Source organism: Aedes aegypti, chromosome 3 (assembly GCF_002204515.2).
Source record: "Aedes aegypti strain LVP_AGWG chromosome 3, AaegL5.0 Primary Assembly, whole genome shotgun sequence".
Taxonomy (NCBI): Eukaryota; Metazoa; Arthropoda; class Insecta; order Diptera; family Culicidae; genus Aedes; species Aedes aegypti.
The window spans coordinates 342,691,159-342,714,945 of NC_035109.1; the positions used below are offsets into that span (position 1 = coordinate 342,691,159).

Here is a 23,787-nt window from a genome sequence, read left to right on the forward strand (position 1 = left end):
AGTATTCAATTCAATCAATGTGATTTCTTGCTAGTTGAGTGACGATTTACTATTACTACATGCTAATAATTGATTTTATTCTGAAAACTGACAAAAATGTGGAAAAAATGATAAGTTTAAATGCTTGGCCCATTTTCGATTTTCATCAAGGCATGGGCCTTTTTTATTGGCCAAAATAGAATTTTATTAGCGTGCTTGGCCCAAGGCTAGGCCTTTTCGGTTTTCAATGAATGAGCAAGAGAGAGTCATTGGCCTCTCACCATGCAAAGGCCAATGACAGTTTGCGAAATTTTCCGATTGTAGGCCCTCTTGATGGAGCGAGAACCAATCATTGGCCTTTTCGAGTGGGGGCCAATGAATGATTTGGAAAAAAGCGGTTATTGGCCGTTTTGAAAACCGAGTTTATAACGGTAAGTTTTATGATTATGTTGACAATGTTTGCATAGTTTGTGGGTGTTGGGAGATGTTATCGAATGGTATCAAAACCCGATTTGTTTACAATTTAATCATTGGCCCTTTAGAACTGTTACGCGAGAAATATTAGGACTAAATTTATAAGGCTTTATTTTGGGTTTTCTAATTTTCCGTGTATTGTTTACCATCGAAACTCCGACACTGGCATCCCGCATTTGTCGGAGTTAATTTAAACAAGCCTCATCTGCAGATCGGCACTAGTGTTACCGGTGCTGAAAAAATAACGTCCGAGTCGCGATCGGGATCGCAGCAGCCAAACAACGTAAAACAGTTACTTTCAGAATTAAAAACGCCTAGATTTTGTTTGATATTCGCGGGTGACTACAAGGAAATTAACGTGATTGTGTGTTAATGAATGTGTTTCAGTTCATGGTGCAAGAATTAAAGTGAATATTGATAGGCCGCGCGCGCTTGAAGAAGAAATTATGGATTATCGAGGATTTTACAAGAACGCTTCCCGTGGAAACCGTTTGAAGGAAGGCAACAACCAGCTGCTCCGATCGAAACGGGAAAGCTCTCGGCAGGATTTGCACTTTACTAACCGGAACCTCAGCGCATCGGATTTTGTTGAAAACGATCCGGAAGAGTTACATCACCATCATTCGCAGCGTCTTCTGGATGTGGTGAAACCGAGATTGAGCAGTGGCAAAAAACGGCGTCGCTCCCGCGGGATCGAAGATAAGGAGAATGAATTCAAATCGAAGTACGAGGAACGCCTGGAACGGTTGAAGAGATTTAAAGAGCAACGTGCCCAGGCCAGACAGAACACCGTAAAAAAGAAGCCTTTCGTGGCGGTGGTTTCCAAGAACAATCTGGTGGACAGGGAGTACGAGAAGAATCTGTTCAAAAAATCCGAGGAGGAACTGAAGCGATTGGCCGAAAAGAGGAAGGTTTTGACCCCGGCGGCCAAGAATGCAACCCCGCGAGTAGACACCCGCCGCAAGGATAATCCCTCCGAACAAAAGCAGCCACGCTCGAGAAGAAACATTTTGACTGTGCACACTCCAGTCTCGGTTAAGGAGGCTAAACCGAAGGTGGACACATGGCGCAAAGGGTTGACCCCTGGCGGTGGTGCCACCGGGATGCCGGAGAAACGAACCGGTTTGAAATCGAGGAATGGCACTGCAACGAAGAACGTTGCCACGAAAAGTGGGAAAAAGGTTGCACCAGCGGCGACGACAGTCGTTTCGTACAGAAAAGGGGACGCGGCGGCTTCGGCAGCTGGTTGCAGTACCAATATGGTAAGTGGTTTGGGTGCATTATGCAGTCATTGGGGTGAACTTGTCGATGCACGTACACAATATAGTAACAGGGATGTATATTATTAGCTGTCATCTGTTCTAGTGGCAGTATACTACCACAAAAGCTTTGCATGTTGGTTTCAGTATTCTATGGGGCATAATACTGAAGTCAAAGGGGGTTAATTTTTGAGTTACACCGATTCTGTTTTTGTACGGGGGATGCGTACCGTGCAAAAAAGTTTTCAGTTCAAAATTTTAAAAACCGTGTAAAAAAAGTAACATCATTTCTGAACGTTTCATGCAAAAATAAGGTTTTGGTGGAAAATTTTGTATGGAATCTTTTTTTGCACGGCCGTGTAAAAAAAATCCGTGCAAAAACAGAATCGGGTGTAGTTTTCCGGTACCAATGGTTGTCATGTACCAGTGGATTGGACTATGGAATAAAACGTACATTTTTCGATAAAAACGACATGTGTTATTTTTGGTGGATAGATCGCCTCTAGTTTAGTTGATTCGCCAAATTTCAGCTTTTTATTCTATCAAAAAGTCATGTAAATAATTAAGTTTACGTAAAAAAATTGCTCCCTTGCACCAATAGTTGCCGTCGTGTTCCAGTAGTAAATCAACGGATGGAAGCAGTTTTTAAAATGGATGTATAAAAATGAAGAAAAGTCCCAGAGATGATCTTTATGCTTCATTCAAAAGATATTAGTTTCTGTTCGGAGGGAAAAATGTTAAACCTATGTAAAAATTTACCATTTTGTTTAAAATTCCTTGTATCATTCCTGAACGTCTACTACTGGAGCACTAGCGCAACTACTGGAACACGTGTACCAATAGTGGCTCAAGCGGTTTTATGTTAAAACAAATTGTTTTATCACTCTATTTATATTTTTCCCATATAGTAGAGGTTGAAATCTTTCTGTTGACGCCAAAAGATCTCTGTTAAGGCTTTTTGTTATTTTGTTATGATTGTTCATAGCTTAGGTAGTCCACTAATGGCACCGGCACCCTATGTGGCTAGCAAGAAGCCTAATACATCAGAAGTAAAAAAAGATTTTAGTGTTGTACCTTTTAATTCCGCCCTACTAGCTTAACCTTTGACAGACATGAGTACCGCTTCAGTGTCAGTTACTCGTAATTTTAATTATTACACAATACTTAATTCAACTTATTTTTTGTTTTATTGAAATTCACTAGTGGCCTTTTGCGGCCATTTTGCAATAAATCATTGCATAGTAGTGTAAGGCGGGGCAGCATGGTCATACGGGGTAGTATGGGTCACCTTTCATTTGAGCTTAAAAACCGATGTTGATCTCGATAACCTTAAAACCTCATAAAGTATGTTTCAATTAGCCATCACCGTGAAAACCGTGCGAAAATCTAATTTTGTACTTCATATAGTCATGAAAATCTGAAACATTGACGCTACTACGAAAATCTTACAAGACTTTGGACGTAAAAATAAGCTTTGTATAAAGTTTTGTTTATTGTTTCAATTTCATGATTCAAATCAGACTTCAACCCAGTTTTTGTACAAAACTCTCTCATACATATTGTGTGTAGTGTTTGATCCTTCGACCTTGTTGTTCGCTCCTGCGGGGCGCGGACGACGAGGACAGGATCAGTGAAGCGTATAATATATTTTTGATGCTATTGTCGCATTGCTGTTACATTCACATGCAAGAGGTTTCAAAACATTCATTTGTGACATTCAGGTTGCTACTGATACATTCTTACTGCAGCCATGAATGTATTACCTGACATTGATAAGAGCAGCGTGCCATTCTTTTCAGCCTCCCATGAACGTTATGCTGTCGTGGATGACGGGAATGCGAAATGAATGTAAAAAACAATCACGACGCAGCTGCGATCGTAGCAACAACTCTTCATTCGTTTGCTTCTGATCTAAATCGCCACTTCTTCACAGCTCTGAACTGTCAAATGCCGCCTTTATGACGTTATCTTGCAGTGTTTTGTACAGCATGCGTTTTCACTGCTGCACAATGGACCGATGCACGAGTTTGATGTTTGAGCGGTGCCGTGTTTTTTATGTGGCCATGGCAACGAGTGAATTCGGCACCGCTCAAACGTCACATTAGTGAACTCGTGCATTGATCCATGGACCTTTGCACAAGTTCACTAATTTGACATTTGAGCGGTGCCGTATTCACTAGCTACCATGGTAACGTAAATAACATGGCACCGTCCAAACGTCAACGACTGAACTCGTGCATTGGTCCATTGGAGGAGAGGGCGTTCATTGGAAGCAACAAAAAAGTGGCACAAACGGAGCACCAGGTTTTTTTTTAGGTTTGCTTCTACCCTCTTTATTCTTAGGTTTCTGCTTCGAGCCGTTCTCGCACAAGGTGCTGTCCATAAGCAACGTGGTCATCCATGGGGGAGAAGGGCGGGGGTAGTTTGTTTGACCAAAGATCACGATCGACACTTTTTTTTGTATAGACGAAACACCGACCGACGAAGGAAAAGGAGTCTAAAAATAGAAAAATAACCCGTGAGTTATGGACAGACCTCAAGCTGGTGCGGCTGGTTGATACAAGAATGAAAAGAAAAACATATTGACAATAGACCGATGCACGAGTTCATTGTTTGACGTTTGAGCGGTGCCGTGTTATTTATGTCACCATGGAAACTAGTGAATTCGGCACCGCTTAAACGTCAAATTAGTGAACTCGTGCATCGGTCCATTGCACGAATTTTTAGATTCTAATGAACTTGTTCATTTGCAAGATACAATTTACGCACTCACTAATACCAGTAGGCGTATGCTTTAAAAGCTATGACGTTTCAAAATTGTTCAAAGCAGTAAGACAAATTAATGACGGGCATGGCGTGCAATGGACCAATGCACGAGTTCACTAATTTGACGTTTGAGCGGTGCGGAATTCACTGGTTTCCATGGTCACATAAATAATACGGCACCGCTCAAACGTCAGATAGTGAACTCGTGCATCGGTCCATTGTTACCTCGCGTACCTGCAGGAATAATGAATAGACACTTTTGTGTGACCCTGTCCTGCCCAGCAACTCCAATCACTTTTCCCCCGGTACCACATGAGATACGAGATACTTTAAGAAAGATCGGGTAACCAACCCCGGTGAGAATTTTAGTTGTATGCTGACAGGGAAGGGGGGATATGCTTTTACAAACCAGGAGCATCTGTACTCCATGTCAGGGCTCACAACAGTTTCTGTTCCTTATGTCAGGTATAGTTAATCTTTCAGCAACTTCCGTCTTCATTGACGACTTTGGGTTCTCCCTGTAAGTATTCCACGTTGACGAACGAACTGAAATTTAGAAGGATTTTTCCTGCATTGCTAACTGGAGAATTCTTATGGCGGCGAAACACTTACCAGGGATAAGTTGCAGACGAGCCATTTTACTTTTCATGTAAATTCTTATTATTGCAGTAGTTTTAGCAAAAAAAAAACTAATGCCTTGTTTATGTGATAATTTACGTTCACACAAAATAAGCATCAAAACAGGGACGAAAAACGTTGGTAACGAAACAGCTGTCAAACTGTTATGCAAGTATATGTGTGAGGTGTGCAAATGTTCACTGTGCAAAAATTTTCTGCACAGTAGTCTAATAAGGTGCAATATGCTCAATATTTCAATCGGTGCACATTGTGAGTGGTACATTATGATAATACAGATTAACGTCTACTACAGTAATTCATTACAACCATGATACATTTATTGCTGACCAAAAAAAAAGTCACAGTCGCGCATGACTTTTATTTTCAGTATCACATGAATGTTTTTGTTGTATGAAAGTCATGGTAGTCTATGTGTGATTGTCACGCTCACTACAGTTTTTGACGGTACATTTTGGTTCACTGGGCAGGATCAAACATGTCGCGCGTCGTTCGCGTCGTAGTGCATAAGTGCCGCGATTCGTTAGTGGTGTTTGATCTATTGATCGAGTTGCTTGCTCTTGCGTGGACAAGTGTTGTTCGGCGTGCAATGCGATTATCGAATTATTCCACGAATCTGGTTAGGCGTGATTATATCATGGATCGCACCACCAAACGTTGGCGACTCGCAGATGTATACCTTATGCCACTAACCCAATATCCTTTCCATTACACCTGTGGAGGGGGCCTTCCTTAGCCGAGTGGTTAGAGTCCACGACTGCAAAGCACAGCCATGCTGAAGGGGTCTGGGTTCGATTCCCGGTCGGTCCAGGATCTTTTCGTAATAGAAATTTACTTGACTTCCCTGGACATAGAGTATAATCGTACCTGCGCACACGATATATGAATGCAAAAATGGCAAGTTTGGCAAAGAAAGCTCTCAGTTAATAACTGTGGAAGGGTTCATAAGAACATTAAGCTGAGAAGCAGGCTCTGTCCCGGTGAGGACGTAATGCCAATAAAAAGAAGAAGAAGACAACTGTGGAGATGCAGAGTAGACTGGCCCAGCTCAGTATGGGAGATAAATAAAGTTGTATAATTCCACGGGGCACCCCCCAAGATTATTCCTTAAGGTTAACGGAAGACGTCCTGAAAGTTTGGTCATTCCATGAGCTGGCGCAATTGAATTGAAGTTAATATGAGATTTTCAGCTCAAACATATGGGAAACAGCACATTATCCCATGTTTGGTCCAGGAAAATTGTTGATAACGTTTAATTAAACCTAGAATGTTAAAAACACGTGATACCATAGCGAACAATATTGTAGAAGGTTGTACGATGATTAAAATTAAGAAAGTTGGTGTTTTAACTATCTAAAGTATATATGCAATACTGCTTAGTATTCCTTCAACATAGCGGGGTGGTAGCCACCTGAGAGAGACTCGCGAAGAGGAAAAATATCAACGTCATATGCAGCCCAGATTCCCCTCTCACGAAACGTCAAATGCAGCCCACCGTTTTTATGGCTGAAAAAGTGAAAAGTATTGTGTTCAAAGTAAATTGTTATTGAAAACCTCAGTCAGCGGAGCAGTTTTTTCCAAAATTTCTGATAAATCTAAGCAGAAGATTAATTATTTCTAATGTCTGCTACGTTTGCTGGCATGAAATTTCACTCAAACGGCTATTTATGATTCGATGTGATGCAAACTCAATCATTTTTTGCTGAGAGGTTCATGTCAGGATTTGAACGGCTTGCGCATAATTGGTATAAACACAAAGTGGAATAAGAAAAACTCAGCAATCACAGAAAAAGAAGACCGTCTTCGCGAGTCTCGTCTCAGGTAGCCACTAAGCGCATCATAGCCACCTATGACGCTGGGCGAGTTGCGGAATAAGGCTCATGCATATATGCATATGCATATATACATGTGATTATACGGGTGTTGGAACGTTTTGGACGTTTGCGGAGTTTCTGTAGCACGCCGTTTTATAGGTTAAGCGAGCTCCAACTAATTATTTAGAATGGTTATAATAAGTAAGTAGTTCAAGTAATAAGTAAAATTAACTTACAATTGGTCTCCTAGTTTTAGTTCAACGTTAAAGCAACAGGATGACGGTTCGAATTCACGATCTATATACTCTATATCTTGCTACAAATTCTGACTCTGCCTTGTTCGTGTGGTACAAATAATGGTTAGCGGATATTACGACAGTGCTATCTGTCAAGGTTTGACGGCTTATCAATTGATAAGTGTTTGTGACGACGAGCAGGGTTGCCTGCAATCGGATTACAGTGGCGTAGGTTTGACCCCAACAACGGGAGTGTTGATCTAAGCCTAACGTTCAACAACTGAAAGGTTAAATCAAATTAGCTTAAATCCAGATAGCACCTTCTGCAACTATGTTCATTAGGGCATCAACTGAGAGAGAGGAGACAGCTGGCTTAGATTGCGAGCTCCCAAAAGTCATGGGAACCTGTCATCAACTGTCACTGGAAAACCGCACATTCGTAGGGCAAAACGTGAAAAACCGTCAAAATTTAACCGAACTAAAACTGGATGTAATTGAAAATTTAGGTTGTTTTCCTGTGCTATCGCATATAAAATAGTGTAATATATTTTAATATTGTCGATTGGACTCCAATTGCTATTGAAAATTTAAAATTTTATGATCTTTTTGATATCAAATGGAATGTGAAAATGGTTTTGACCCAGTTTGTACTCTCCGAACCATTGTGCATAACCCAAACATGAGAAGAAGGAATCAAAGAAGCCAAGAAAACAAGCCAGTTGTCAGTGAGCTGTCTCCTCTCTCTCAGGGCATCAACTAGTGAATTTGTCATTCTGAGCTCAATTGAACGCGATCAACTAGTATACGGAACAAAACAGGGACATAGGGTCAATTTTCAATAGATTTGAAACGAATATTCCATACAAACTTCGAAATGAATGCACCAGTCGGTGGAGCAACCAATTGAGTTGAAATTTTGAGAGAGCTTTTTTTCTAACCCTAAGGCACATATCTAGGGGGTGCCCCGTTGAGTTTTACAACTTTTTTGTTTAAGGGCCAGTCTAATGCAGAGGTATACTTGGTCTCAGGGGCGACTCGTAACCTCACTTTCTACCTGTTCTACGCTATTAGAAAATTATATTTTGACGAATTTTCTATCTAATTTAAAAAATAAATGTTTGAAATTGAAATATTTCGACCAGTGATCCCCAGTCCTGTTTTTTAAGCATTTTGTTTATTTCTGATACCTAGTGGATAGTTTTAGTAATAATTTTGTTTGATATTCTTGATAACTTAGGAGTATAACAGTTTCCCGAAGAAAAATTTGGCGGAACCAGGGGGCCGATATGATGGCCATATTTTGTAGCCTCTTATCGAACGCAAGCAGCGCTCACCAATACTATTACGCTATAAGCAATGCAGCTGGTGTGAATGTTGGAAAATGAACCTAGGCACACAAAATCTACGCATATTGTTCGTTATTATTTCCATAGCGTACCTCGCGGTTTAAAATAAAAGTAAGTTTCATATATATTATCATAAAAACCACAATGAAGTGTTGTTTCCTTTTTTCGGTGTCGATTCTCATAAGGGGCGATCCATTAATTACGTAAGGGTTTATGGGGGGAGAGGGGGTCTGAGATTTCTTACTTGCCATACAATTTATTTTTCATTTTCATACAAAAAATCTTACCATGGGGGGAGGGGGGTTGAAAAACCCCGAAAAATGTCTTACGTAATTAATGGACAGCCCCTAATCAGAAGAACAATTATGACGATGATAACATTTCGCATCACAAGTTTCCAACCAATATCGATGCGCGGGATAGATGGCTAAATGCCATTGCGAACGCGGATTAAACCACTGATAAGTAAACCGAAGACTTTCAATGCACATTCTCACATACAAGCTTTGCGCAGTTTTTGTCTTGTTTGGCGCATTTTGTACCTGTAACGATGAAACCCCTCGTCGCGTCAAAGCTGCAAACAACAAGCAGCGCTTCGAAAGCCGAGCTGTCAACCTGAGCCGTCGTTGACGTTACGATACGTGCGTTGTCAGACTAGAGTGATTCGCAGAAATTGAAGCATATTAATAACAACTTACCTAATCTACATACTATTACTAAAAGTACCTATTATCTAAAATTGATCCCATTCGAATTGTTGTACAAGTAGTTTAAAGACAGTGGATGAAATTATGAAATTATGTATGTAATCTACGAATGATCTCCTATACAAATTGTTTATTTATATCTTCACTTGCTCTTTGTAGTTATGCTCTAAGAATATTCAATCAGTGAATTCGATTATTATACCTTTTAAATTGAATATATAGAAGACTCGAGGTAATTACATATAACTAGAACTAAGGTAGCTTTGAATTAACCTACAATTATTCAATTAGGTATTCGTAGCAGTCAGTCTGTGACACGATCCGCAAAAGTTTTCCTGGGATTTTCACCAACCTCTGTAATTTGTTGAAAATGAATCACTAAATATAATTCTATTTTTAGCATAAAGCTTAACCCACAACATAAGGTCTGCTTCATTAAGATTTGGGAAATCTTCGCCACAAATTCCTTTAAGAATTTTGTACGTGGAGCTATGGAAACTGGACGTCACGATACGACTGCTGGAAACTATCATTGCAAAAAATGCAATCGGAGAGATTCGGCAGATACCCATATGGTGGCTTGCGATCAGTGTCATGTATGGACCCACTTCGGATGTGCTGGAGTCGACGAGTCCATTAAAGATCGTAAATACGTATGCAATGCATGTGAAGCTTTGGAAGGAGTCGCAAGTGGAATGCAACAACTCAAGCCACCCGGTGCGGACAACAAATCCACGAAATCATCTAAGCGAACCAAGAAAAATTCGAACACACCCGTGCCCAGCATGACCTCCAGTGTCCGAGAAGCTCTGTTGGGGGCACAGATGAAGATGATAGAAGAACGACAACTTCTAGAAGAGCAAGCGTTAAGGGAACAGGAATCGATAAGAGTCAAGCAGATAGAGGAAGAGCGCCGTCAATTGGATGACAAACGACGACTAGCAGAGGAAGAAAATCAACTACGAGAGCGTCAGCTTCAAGAAGAGAAAGCGTTCCAAGCAAAGCAGCTGCTCATAAGGCAGCAGTCACTCGATAAGAAACATGAACTACTCCGCCAGATAGCAGAGGCTAGTAGTCGACCCGGATCAGTTGTAGATTCACGCGGAAAAGTTTCCAGTTGGCTGGCACAGCAGCACGCCGTGGTTGACGAAGACGCGTATGATTGTGGTGCTGGTGCCCCCCACATAGTAAATCAACAAGAGCGAAACAACGGTGGAGGAACGGCGTTGCCTGCGGCTCCGATGTCGGAGAACAGATCACACAGACCTAGGTTTCAAGCTCAATCGCCTGTACAAGAAGAGGAAACAATAACACCGTTTCGTACTTCTAAGAGTTTAAATCCGACTGCACTGAGCACACAACATTTCGCTGCACGACAAGTTATAGGCAAAGAATTGCCTACGTTTGGAGGAAGTGCTGAAGATTGGCCGATATTCATAAGCTGTTTTGAACAATCAACAGACGCTTGTGGATATTCGGATGCCGAAAACTTGATCCGCCTTCAAAGAAGTCTGAAGGGCCATGCTTTGGAGTCCGTTCGGAGTCGCCTGCTACTCCCATCGAGTGTACCTCACGTTATTAGCACGCTGAGGACACTATACGGTCGACCTGAATTACTGGTTCGTTCCTTGATAGCAAAAGTACACCGTGTTCCAGCACCGAGACAAGATAGACTGGAAACTATCATGGAATTTGGTCTCGCGGTGCAAAATTTAGTAGACCATCTCACGGCGGCGCACCAAGAGAATCATCTTGCTAATCCTACACTCATGCAAGAGTTAGTGGAAAAGCTTCCAGGACCTCTAAGGCTAGATTGGGCAGTTTACAAAAGCCAACATCCAAACGTTACACTGAGGACCTTCGGTGGCTTCATGTCTAGATTGGTTACTGCAGCGAGCGAGGTGACATACGATCTACCGGTACACAGCAAGCCCGCCAGAAACGAGAAAATCAAGTCGAAAGAGTGGGGAATAGTGCAAGCACATACTGCAGTGCAGTACAGCACGGAACGCCCGAATCGTGATAGTCGGAAAGTCAGCAAACCATGTGCATTATGTGAACGCGAGGGACATCGACTACATGAATGCCCACAATTTAGAACGTTCGATGTGGATGAACGATGGAAATTCGTCCAACAAAAGGGGCTTTGTAGGACTTGTCTCAATGGCCATGGTAATTGGCCATGCAAATCCTGGCAAGGATGCGCTCATCAGGACTGCCGCCTTAAACATCATACATTGCTCCATCCACCCACCACAGCAGTATCTCATTCGGTAAATATCTCTTCTAACTGCTCTGCTAGTAATGAAAAATTGTTTCCAATATTTCGAATTATCCCGGTTGTGTTGAGAAACAGAGGTCGCTCCGAAATGGTTTACGCGCTAGTTGATGAAGGGTCATCTTTGACTCTCCTGGAAAAGTCCATTGCAGAACAACTACAAGTGGTCGGACCAACAGAGGCACTTACCCTACAATGGACTGGAAATATTACCCGAGAAGAAAACGAATCGCAAATAACACTAGTTTACAAATAAAAATAAAAGTCATGAACTTTAATAGCTGAGCTTCATTTTCAATGTAAAATCGTACGCTGAATCCAAAAAAAATGTCAAAAAAATTCACAGTAGAACCGTTTTTGAGATACGCTCAATATTTGATTTTTTTGGTTTTTCAAAAAAGTACATTTGCTAAAATTGATGTATCTCCGGATTTAGAGCACCAAATCTAAACTTTTTTTTTAGCAAAATAAAGCTAATTAAATGTGCCTTCTACCGTCTGAACATCACTTTGTTGTGCAAATTACGGTTTTCTAGATATTTATGGCATAATCAAATTTTTTCGATATTTTTGAGTAAAATTTAACCAAATTTTCAACTTTTAGCTAAGTTTTAAGCACGATGCTGATGTTTTAAAATTCGATTATCATGTTGAACTCAAGGTATGTAAAAAACCAAAAGAAAAAAGTACCTAATGACTGAAATCGGTTGAAAATTGAAGATGTTATGGCATTTTTGGTAGAACACTTGAATTTTGAAGTTTTTACGATTTTCAAGCGATCTCAACAACATGAAGAAAATTTAATGCATTTTCATTTAGATTTGCTTAAACTTTCAACAGTTAATAAGTCTTAGTTAAGATTTAATGTTGTGTTATCAATCCATAATTTTAGATCACGACTAATCTGTACAAAGGGCGTGTGTATTAACAGAGCTTCTACTTTACTCAGAACATAAGTTTTATCTCTACTTATTATCTCTACAACAATCAGTTCATTTCATATATTTCAAAGCTTCCTTAAATTAAGCTATAAATTCACATGTAAAAAATATATGTTTAAAAATGGTTGTTTGAATCACTCCGTCTGTTATGCTTGCAATTTGTTTCTCGAAAGAGAAACCAACAATAATCGCCCATCATCGCTTCATCCCAAAATCCTTGATAACGACGTTCCATTATTTTCATTTGCTGATGAAAACGTTCCCCGTGCTCATCGCTTTCGTCGCCGAGGTTTTCAGGGAAAAAGTTCAAATGCGAGTGTAGGAAATGTATCTTCAGAGACATATTCACACCTGTTAAAATAAAATGAAAATTTTTACAGCTGAAAGTAAATAAAACAAAACTTTAAAATTTACCCATTCTCTTGTAGTTTTTGAGTAAATCGGCTACAATTTCTTCATAGTCTGGGCTCCTGGTGTTCCCCAAATACTCCGCAACTACACGCTGGAACGATTTCCATGCTTCGGCTTCATGATTGTTCAATACGGTGTAGAAATCTTCATCGTTTAACATTTTTTTAATTTGAGGACCAACGAACACACCTTCCTTAATCTTGGCATTCGACAAGTTTGGAAAAATGGATTTCAGGTATCCGAAAGCTGGTCCTTCCTTGTTGAGCGCCTTTACAAAATTCTTGAACAACCCAAGCTTTATGTGCAGTGGTGGGAGTATTATCTGTTCCTTCGCTACGAGAGGATGGCACCTTACATTCTCTTGACCAATTGTAAAAGACTTTCGTTCGGGCCAATTTTCCCGAACGTAATGTTGTTTACGTGCTCGGCTATCCCATTTGCAAAGAAAACACATGAACTTAGTATATCCCTGTTGCAAGCCAGTCAACATTGCAACAACTTTGAGATCTGAGCATATTTTCCAATTATGTTGGTTGTAGCATATCAGGTCAAGTATAAAAGCCATCGATTCGTATGATTCCTTCATGTTCACGGCATGAACTAGAGGAATCGAAGGCTTATTGTTCCCTTGATGCAGCAGAACAGCTTTTAAACTTAATTTACTACTGTCGATAAACAAACGCCATTCAGAAGGATCATATGGTTCACCGAATTCTTCAAACAAGCCTCTTATGTCATAGCAAAAGCAAGCACTGTCTTTTTTTGAAAAATATTTTCCAAATTTTTCATGACGCTTTCTGTAGGAAGTAACTTTTGTATCAGCAGAAAGAAAGTTTCGTTCCATCAAGCGCGATGCCAACAATTCTGATTTTTCTTTTGATAAGTCCAAGTCCCTTATCAAGTCATTGAGTTCCGCTTGTGTAAACAGCATCGGCTTTCTTTCGTATTCCACGTCGCTTTCATCAACGCTACACACAACGTTTGGAGTCCACGTTTTGTCGAGGTTTTTGGGATCAGTTTTGAAATAAAGCCGATATGCAGTTTGCAATGAACTAGTAAAATTTACCGGTGTCGTAAAAATGTAGTTTCCGCAGACGAAACAAAATTTTTGCGGATCATTTTTGCACTTAAATTCACGCTTTGCCGCACACATTGTTTCACTATGTTCAACAAACAGTACTACCTGTCAACAATGTTTTCCCTGCGACGAAAGTGCTGCCAAAATCATTTTGTCATAACAAAGTTATAACGTTCAAACGCCAAACAGACAAGCAGCATAAATTTATCATTAAACTTGAAACCACATCAAAAATAGTTATAACCACATCAAAACAGTTAAAGGACCAAACATTTCAGGAATCAGTCAGGAATTTATATTTCTTGTATCACATTAATCGTCATGATCATTCAGCCGTTGAGCCAGCAACACTGAAGAAAGCTTGACATCGCAGTAGCCTGAACTTTCGTATGCCATAATTGAACACGGATGGCTTCGGAAATTTTTCTTTTAAGTTGCATACAGTATGTAGCCAAGGCGGATACATCTTTCACGTTCTCAAATGAGCCCATGGCCTTATTTTATACAAGTATTCATTGTAGTTTGTTTGCTGGATTTAATATTGAATCATAAAAAGTTCATCATCATCATTATTAGCTTGAAATATATCAAGACTCCATGTTAGTAAAACTGGCCTTTTTAATATATACGCAAACACATAAATTCTGCTTTTACATACGCCCTTTTCATTAATTAGTCGTGATCCAAAATTAATAATTGATAAAACGGTTAACAAAGCATGGAATCTGTACTAAGAGTCATTCAAAGTGAAAGGATTTAGTGAAATTTATATGGATTTCGTCTTGTTGTTTTAAAAGGTCAAAACTTCAAAATTCAAGTGTTCTACAAAAAATGCCATAACATCTTCAATTTTCAACCGATTTCAGTCATTAGGTACTTTTTTCTTTTGGTTTTTTACATACCTTGAGTTCAACATGATAAACGAATTTTAAAACATCAGCATCGTGCTTAAAACTTAGCTAAAAGTTGAAAATTTGGTTAAATTTTACTCAAAAATATCGAAAAAATTTGATTATGCCATAAATATCTAGAAAACCGTAATTTGCACAACAAAGTGATGTTCAGACGGTAGAAAGCACATTTAATTAGCTTTATTTTGCTAAAAAAAAGTTTAGATTTGGTGCTCTAAATCCGGAGATACATCAATTTTAGCAAATGTACTTTTTTGAAAAACCAAAAAAATCAAATATTGAGCGTATCTCAAAAACGGTTCTACTGTGAATTTTTTTGACATTTTTTTTGGATTCAGCGTACGATTTTACATTGAAAATGGAGCTCAGCTTACTAAGTTCAGAAATGTTGTAAACTAGTGTAATTCAACTAGATGTAGCAGGAAAGGGTAGTGGCACCTATCATAAGCTTATCAGTGTGCATACGGTCGATGGATAATTGCTGCCTACCCAAACATTTCGATATCAAGAACTGGCTAAACAATTTCCTCATTTACGGGGGTTACCAATAGAAGATCAAGAACAGGTACAACCTAAGCTGCTGATCGGTTTGGAAAACCTGCGACTTGCTGTACCGATAGCCATACGAGAAGGCGCGGCTGGGGAGCCAATTGCAGCAAAATGTCGCCTTGGTTGGGGAATTTATGGATGCGCCCTAGCACCTTCCGGAAATAAACCCGTTCTGAATTTCCATGTGAGTGTCGCATCAGATTCCGATCGTCAGTTAAACGAGCAATTACGGGACTATTTCACCTTAGACGCGTCAGGAGTATCAGGAGCAGGTGAAAAACCAGAATCAGACGAAAACAAAAGAGCGATGCGTATACTAAAGGAAACCACACGGCGGACGTTGCGAGGATTTGAAACAGGGCTACTTTGGAACACCGACAATCCAAATTTTCCAAATAGTTATTTGACAGCACTACGTCGTCTACAATCACTAGAAAGAAGACTATCGAAAGAACCGACTCTCAGAGAACGTGTAAATGAACTGATTCACGAATATGAGGCTAAGGGGTATGCCCATAGGGCTACACAAAATGAAATCCAATCGTCGGATCCGTCTCGTGTCTGGTATCTCCCGTTGGGAATTGTTACAAATCCCAAGAAACCAGATAAGATTAGGCTCATCTGGGATGCCTCAGCTAAATCCGACGGTGTGTCGCTCAACTCCAAACTCCTAAAAGGCCCGGACTTGCTGACACCATTGCCAACAGTGCTCTCTCGTTTCCGCCAGTACCCCGTGGCAGTAAGTGGAGACATAAGAGAGATGTTTCATCAACTCACAGTCATCGAACCAGACCAGCAAGCACAAAGATTCCTTTGGCGTGAAGATCCTGCAGGAGAACCACACATCTACGTGATGGACGTTTTAACGTTTGGCTCAACTTCCTCACCCTCGTCAGCACAATACGTTAAGAACCTTAACGCTTCAGAGTTCGCATCCGAGTACCCACGTGCAGCAGGAGCAATTTTAGAAAACAATTACGTGGACGACTACCTCGATAGTTTTGCCACGGTGGAGGATGCGATCCGCACAGTGAATGAGGTGAAACATATTCATTCAAAGGGAGGTTTCCAGTTGAGGAAATTTAAAAGCAATGAAGTCGCCGTACTGCGCGGAATAGGAGAGCTCGCGAACGATGAATGTAAAGATCTGTTGCTAGAAAGAGGAGAATCAATCGAGTCAGTACTCGGGATGAAGTGGATTCCCAAAGAAGATGTCTTCATTTACGCTTTCGCTCCACGTAAAGAATTCCACCAAATTCTCTGCCCCGAACATGTTCCAACGAAGCGAGAGGTTTTGAAAATAGTAATGAGCCTGTTTGATCCATTGGGCTTTGCATCATTTTTTCTTGTACATGGTAAAGTGTTGATTCAAGAGATTTGGGCCTCAGGATCACATTGGGATCAACCTATAAAAGATGAAATTTGCGAACGTTGGCATCGATGGACAGAAATGTTCGTCCAGCTAGTAAAGTTGAGGATACCAAGAAGCTACTTCTCTTCAGCGATTCCGACTGAGTTCAACAATCTACAAATTCATATATTCGTTGATGCTAGCGAAGCAGCCTATTCATGAGTTGGCTACTTTCGCTTGGATTCCGAATCACGAATTCAAGTGTCGTTAATTGGCGCCAAAACTAAGGTCGCTCCACTGAAGACCTTATCAATCCCTCGACTAGAACTTAAAGCAGCAGTACTGGGGGCGCGCTTCATGGAATCAATACAAGCCAATCACACCTTTCATGTATCGCAGAAATATTACTGGAGCGATTCGAGTACTGTTATTGCATGGATCAGATCAGACCACAGGCGGTACAATAAATTTGTTGAGCTACGAATCGGTGAAATCCTGATGCTGAGTGATCCCTGTGATTGGAAATGGGTTCCTTCCAAAATCAACGTAGCGGACCATGCAACAAAGTGGAACAAAGGTCTAAGTTTTCAAAATGACAGCGAATGGTTCAAGGGGCCAAAATTTCTATACGATCCCGAACTGACATGGCCTCAACAACGAACAATTTCCACAACCCAAGAGGAGATTAAACGTTGTCACACACATTGGACTCCGAGTCCTCTAATCGACGTGAGCAGATTTAGTCAGTGGACAAGATTACACCGGGCTATGGCTTACGTTCTCCGGTTTATAGATAACCTACGTCGAAAGAGGAATCGTCAACCATTGGTTATTGGACTACTTCAACATGAGGAATTGGTTAGGTCGGAACAAAGTTTATGGAAAATTGCACAACTAGAAGCTTTTCCGGTGGAAGTTGAGTCTCTCTCCAAGACACGTGGACCACCAGAAGAACGTCATCCAACAGTTGCAAAATCAAGTTCAATCTACAGAAGCTGGCCCTTTATGGACAGTGATGGTGTAGTGCGCATGCGAGGCAGACTTGGTTCAGCATTCTACATTCCAGTCGAAGCCCGATACCCTGCGATTCTCCCAAGGCAACATCGTATAACTACACTAATTATCGAGTGGTATCACCGACGATACCAACATGCCAATCGGGAGACAATAGTAAATGAAATTCGCCAACGATTTGAAATTTCTAAGCTTCGGGCTCTCATTGGTAAAATAATAAAGAACTGTGTCAAATGCCGCCTAACAAAGGCTACACCCGAGTATCCTCCTATGGCATCTCTTCCTGAGGCTCGGCTGTCGACGTTCGGGCGACCGTTTACGTTCGTTGGGCTCGATTATTTTGGGCCAGTTCTGGTACGGGTTGGCAGGAGTACTGCAAAACGCTGGATAGCACTATTTACGTGTCTTTCCATTCGCGCCATACACCTAGAAGTCGTACATAGTATTTCAACAGAGTCGTGTATAATGGCAGTCAAACGATTTGTTGCACGACGTGGCCCGCCCGTGGAAATATACTCTGACAACGCAACGTGCTTCCAGGGAGCTAGCAATGAGCTGCAAAGGGAGATAAATGATGCACTGGCCTTAACGTTCACCAGCACAAACACCTCATGGAAATTTATTCCACCAGCTGCGCCACATATGGGAGGCGTTTGGGAACGCCTGGTGCGTTCTGTTAAAGTTGCGATCGCGTCGATCAATGAGTCTTGTCGCAAACCTGACGACGAGACACTTGAAACTATAGTTCTTGATGCGGAAGCGATGGTTAATGCTAGACCTCTTACATATGTGCCACTTGAATCAGCAAATGATGAAGCTCTAACACCCAACCATTTTCTTCTAGGAAGTTCATCAGGAGTAAAGATAGCACCATTAGAAACCCCAAGTAAGCCTGCGGTACTCCGAAGTAGTTGGAAGTTAGCGCAACACATTACCAATCATTTATGGAGTAGGTGGATTAAAGAATATTTACCCATTATAACCAGAAGAAGTAAATGGTTCGAAGAAGTAAGGGAGTTAAAGGAGGGGGACTTAGTCCTAATAGTAGGCGGTACTTCGAGAAATCAATGGACTCGGGGCCGAGTGGAGAAGGTGGTATACGGGCGTGACGGAAGAGTGCGTCAAGCTCTAGTTCGCACGTCGTCCGGTGTATTGCGAAGACCAGCAGTGCGCTTAGCTATTCTCGACGTCAACGGTAATGGTAAACCCAGCAGTGAACACGATGACCTGGTGAATCATCAGCAGGATTTACGGGAAGGGGGATGTCACGATGAAACCCCTCGTCGCGTCAAAGCTGCAAACAACAAGCAGCGCTTCGAAAGCCGAGCTGTCAACCTGAGCCGTCGTTGACGTTACGATACGTGCGTTGTCAGACTAGAGTGATTCGCAGAAATTGAAGCATATTAATAACAACTTACCTAATCTACATACTATTACTAAAAGTACCTATTATCTAAAATTGATCCCATTCGAATTGTTGTACAAGTAGTTTAAAGACAGTGGATGAAATTATGAAATTATGTATGTAATCTACGAATGATCTCCTATACAAATTGTTTATTTATATCTTCACTTGCTCTTTGTAGTTATGCTCTAAGAATATTCAATCAGTGAATTCGATTATTATACCTTTTAAATTGAATATATAGAAGACTCGAGGTAATTACATATAACTAGAACTAAGGTAGCTTTGAATTAACCTACAATTATTCAATTAGGTATTCGTAGCAGTCAGTCTGTGACACGATCCGCAAAAGTTTTCCTGGGATTTTCACCAACCTCTTTAATTTGTTGAAAATGAATCACTAAATATAATTCTATTTTTAGCTTAAAGCTTAACCCACAACATAAGGTCTGCTTCATTAAGATTTGGGAAATCTTCGCCACAGTACCATTTTCACTCATACGGAAGGTAGACATTCAACAAATACATGAGTGTGCGTGAGAATTTCAACTGGAGTATAAATTTATGCACCCGATAAGAAGGCACAACAAGACCTGTCAAATACCATAGTGAAAAACTATGATGCCATCCCTCTGGGCGGAACTTATCAGATTTGAGAGATACAGACATCACGTGGGGCCCGCGAGCCGCACTTTGGTGACCACAGATTTAGAATATTTCCTACTAAGTGGATACGCATTTATAGTGAAAATTCAAAAATGTCTATTCATAGAACAGGTAGATTTGAGGTTAGGGAATCGCCACTGCTTGGTCTCTAGTAACAACGGTTATCTAATTCGATCCTTTGGTGGCAGGTCTCATTTTAGAAACTTGGTCATTATTTTAATACACGTCTCTAAATAGTCTCCATTTTAATGGAAGGTCTCTTAAGTCTCTTTTTAACAAAAATGGTCTCTGAAGCCCCTTTTTGTGCTTACTTCAAATCCTCATTCGAAATTCTAGAGGCTTCAGAGAAACTTTCTTAAATAACTATTGCAAAGATTCTTCCGGGTTTTCTTTTTACTTTCCTCGATGGAAAACTTCAGGAATTCTTCTAGTTTTTTATCATGATATCAATACTTCTGGAATTCCAGGGACGCTTTTAGGGGTCCCCCAATGTTGCCAAGAAGTCGATTAGAAATTCCATAAGCGATTTTATAAAAGACGCATACAGAAACTTCTTCAGAATCTGCTCCTGCCCCCTCCTGGGGCTCATTTCAGGAAATATATTACGAGCTTTTTCAGGGAAAGTTTATTGTAATTCTCCCTCCAGAAATTTCCCTGTGATTTTTTCCAACTTTTCATTCTAAAATTACTCCTTTCAATAATTATTTTAAGGGTTTACACTGTACAAATTAGAGATAACTTTAGGATTTCCTTTCAAATGCCTCTGGATCTGATACTGTTTTCAAATTGCTATGCTTTGTTAGAAATATATGTGTTAATGGAAGTGCCATGTGATTGTAGGCAGTGTAGGTACTAATCAGTATATTCGTCTCTCCTTGCAGCGCTACCTGGAGGTACGGTCCGGACAGAAAGCCGTGCAGTTCATGTTCAAATTCACCAAGGATGGCAAAATGGTAACATCAACGAATCGCAAAAAGCGCAAGAGTTTGGAAAGATTGAACCGCGTCAATGCACCAAACAATATTCAAATACATCGTTTTTCGCCGAAGGTTCCAAGCGATGACGATGTCTTCGAAGGAATCAGTCCAATAGATGTTGACACGCCGACTCCCAAGAAGGTGGCCCTAGATTCGGAAGCTATTGCCATCCGTAAGCGTGAAACCAGGCGTCGATCTATGGTATTCACTGTGGAGGACGTCAAGCAAGAAAAGGAAGATGATTGGGCGCCACAGGTGATCTCCATCTCGGATGACGATTCCTTTGTGGGAGTTGCAGCGGTCAAAAAGGAACCGAAACTTAATGAGTCATTCACAGTGGAAGTCAAAGAGGAGAAATTGTTCGATCGGCGTCCTACTATTGATGAATCACCGCCGAAGACTGAATCCCCGAAACTCATCGGCAGTGGAAGGAAATCGTTCAGTGGAAGACCATCGTTGGTGTTTATGGAAGAAAATAACGTTCCAGGTCTCACGTCGTTCAACAACGATGCCACGCAAACAGCCAACAAACGTAATTCTTTGGTATTCAAGGAGGAAAGGATCGATTCTCCTAAAATAGCCACGATTGAAGTTTTTGACTCTCCTTTGAGACCTAACGGAACGATGAGCCCTCGACGTCGCTCACTAACTCCAAGGATGAGCTTTATCGAAGAAGATATTGGCACAATGACAAAGCCACTTCCGGAGGGCAACCTGGCGACGGTTCTTCTCAACAAACAACAGGAACCTAAGCGCCGTAGTAGCGGTGGAAGTAGACGTTCATCCTTAGTCAATTTCCGAGAAGAAGATCAACCGCCTTCGGATGTCCGCGAGAAAGTTGCTTTCTATTATAATTTGGTGGAGAAGGAACTGAAGCGTTTGCAAGAACTTTGCGATTTGTACAAAGATGATCTGGAAAGCGAGGAGATCGACGAAAATGGGAAAGGTTTAATAATAGCCGCCCAAGGGCAGACCAACATTCTGATCAATAAGAAACTATCAAAGTTCAAAGAGCTTGTTGCCCATTACGAGCGTAGTTGGGCCGATCAAAAGGTTCGAACGGATGATCTGGATGGTTTTTGGTTAATGGTGTCGTTGGACTTGGAAAATCTCGATCGTCGCTTCGATGAACTTCGACTATTGAAGGAGAACAACTGGCAGGAGGTTGTAGAGCAGCCCAAGGTGAAGAAACTCAAGATCGGAGGAGGCATCAAGAAACGCGAAAAGAAACCAATGAAGACCAAGGCCAGCGGTCTTGCCGATTTAATCAAGAAGGCTCGCGAGGAAGCTAAGAAGAAACTAATGTTGGAAGCAGCATTAACCGAAACCGTTAAAGTAGTGACTCCGATGAAGCGCTCCATTCGTATTGCTACCACGCCGCGACGTAGCAGTATCTCTCGGAACAGCATTTGCACCGGTTGCACACCGACACCGGGCAAAAGTGCGAGCAAGAAGTCTCGGAAAACTATCTTCAATGATGTAAGTTGTTCAATTTCTTGTCAGTAAGCCTATATTGTTGAAATTTTATTCCATAGCACACACTTCGAAAGCACGAGATCGTAAAATCGATTCTAAAAACTCCCAGCGAGAAACGGCGCGCAAAGAGTGTCCTGTTTCTAGACTCCGGACTAGACACACCTGAGGCCCGTGCATCGGGCAGCGGTGGTCGCAAAATTGTCCACACTCCGAAGCCGAAAATCACCTTCAACGAAGAGCTAGAGGTTGAAGATGTAGAAACGATCTCGCACATTACTCCATACAAGTTGGACGACGAAATACGCAAACGACGACGAAGCTCGTTGTTTTCCAAAGAGTGCCAAGATCACGAGCAGGTAGTATCGGAGGAAGTATGTCAGTCTCACCAAACGAGGCGGCGGAGAACTTTGCGCTTCTCGATGAACGCAGCTGCCGAGGAAGATGCTGACCTGGAGGAGGCACGAGACCAAGTAAGCTCACCGGTAAAGTTTGACAATGAGAAGAAAGGTAAGTGATGACCATTGGCTTCTAATATGATCGTGTTTCTGAACTGATGTCTTCTATGCAGACAAAACCAAGCGAACGCGAGGGAAAAGCAGAGGACGTGTTTCGTTTCAATAAGACTTTTTCATAATTACTTTTTTTAAGTTTTAGTTGTGGCACTTGATTTTTATTTTACGACTTGTTTAGTACCTTTCTTGAATGCGAGCTATTTTGTTTAGCATACTTTTACGCACATTATACTGTTTATAGTATTCATCGTACAATATACAACAGAAAAATTCCTCATGTGAACATATATTATTCCGAAATCGCCTTGCTTTCTTAAAACAGATTTTACGATTTGCTCTGTTTCAGATTCTTGTATTTACAAACCTACGATAAAAAACGACACTACTAGTACAAATTCTTCAAATGATCTATTCCATAAGAAATATCAAGCCCTTTTTTCGATCCGTAAAAAGAGTACTCCACCGTAATCTCCCTCAAGACTTTATCCTAGAATTAATCACGTACCGCCGTTTCCTTATCGCGTTCGGTCGCAACCGTTTCCACCTCGTCCTGTTCGGCTTGGAAGGCCTCCGGATCGTAAATGACCTTAACGATAAGCGAACAACTGGGACAGGTAGCCACTTCCTCGCCGGCAATTAATTCCTCCTTGCTGATCTGGAACCGATCCCCACAAGGACACGGGTAGTAGTACATCTCTTCCTCTTCGTCGTACTCGAAATCTTCAATTTCGACTTCGTCGTGGTACACTGCCATTTGGTTGTAATGTGTACTCCGTATTGGGAAAGCTGCAACCCGTTGAACGTGGTGTATGTTTAGTGTATTTAATTTTAGAACTTGTGCAATTAAACTTACGTGCAATAGAATCCCGACGAGAAATTTACTCACTGATGCTACCTTTCCTGCATTGCGACGCAATGTGAATGAATGAGTAAACGATCAATGCATGCAAGGGAGGTTAGCAGCTGTTGTTGTCGGCTGGTGAAGAGAAACGTCAAAGCCCT

The 23,787-nt window shown here is 41.2% G+C and overlaps 2 protein-coding genes across 3 annotated transcripts; one reads left to right on the plus strand and one right to left on the minus strand.

The window, feature by feature from the left end:
• The first annotated feature begins 660 nt into the window (after positions 1–660).
• Positions 661–23,034, plus strand: LOC5579105. 2 transcript variants are annotated; one of them, XM_021850033.1, is made up of 4 exons: positions 661–1,715; positions 20,702–22,276; positions 22,333–22,784; positions 22,852–23,034. In XM_021850033.1, the coding sequence occupies exons 1-4, from the start codon at positions 900–902 to the stop codon at positions 22,892–22,894; spliced, it is 2,886 nt and encodes a 961-aa protein (XP_021705725.1). In that variant the 5' UTR covers positions 661–899; the 3' UTR covers positions 22,895–23,034. The 2 variants fall into 2 exon arrangements, with proteins under 2 accessions (XP_021705725.1, XP_021705724.1); XM_021850032.1 differs by having other exon boundaries at positions 662–1,715; positions 22,333–22,780; positions 22,842–23,034.
• On the minus strand, positions 22,912–23,787 carry LOC5579106 (DPH3 homolog). Its single transcript, XM_021850035.1, has 2 exons — positions 23,639–23,787; positions 22,912–23,571 (listed from the first exon to the last, which is right to left on the minus strand). Exon 2 carries the CDS (start codon positions 23,537–23,539, stop codon positions 23,279–23,281), a length of 261 nt encoding a protein of 86 aa, XP_021705727.1. The 5' UTR covers positions 23,540–23,571; positions 23,639–23,787; the 3' UTR covers positions 22,912–23,278.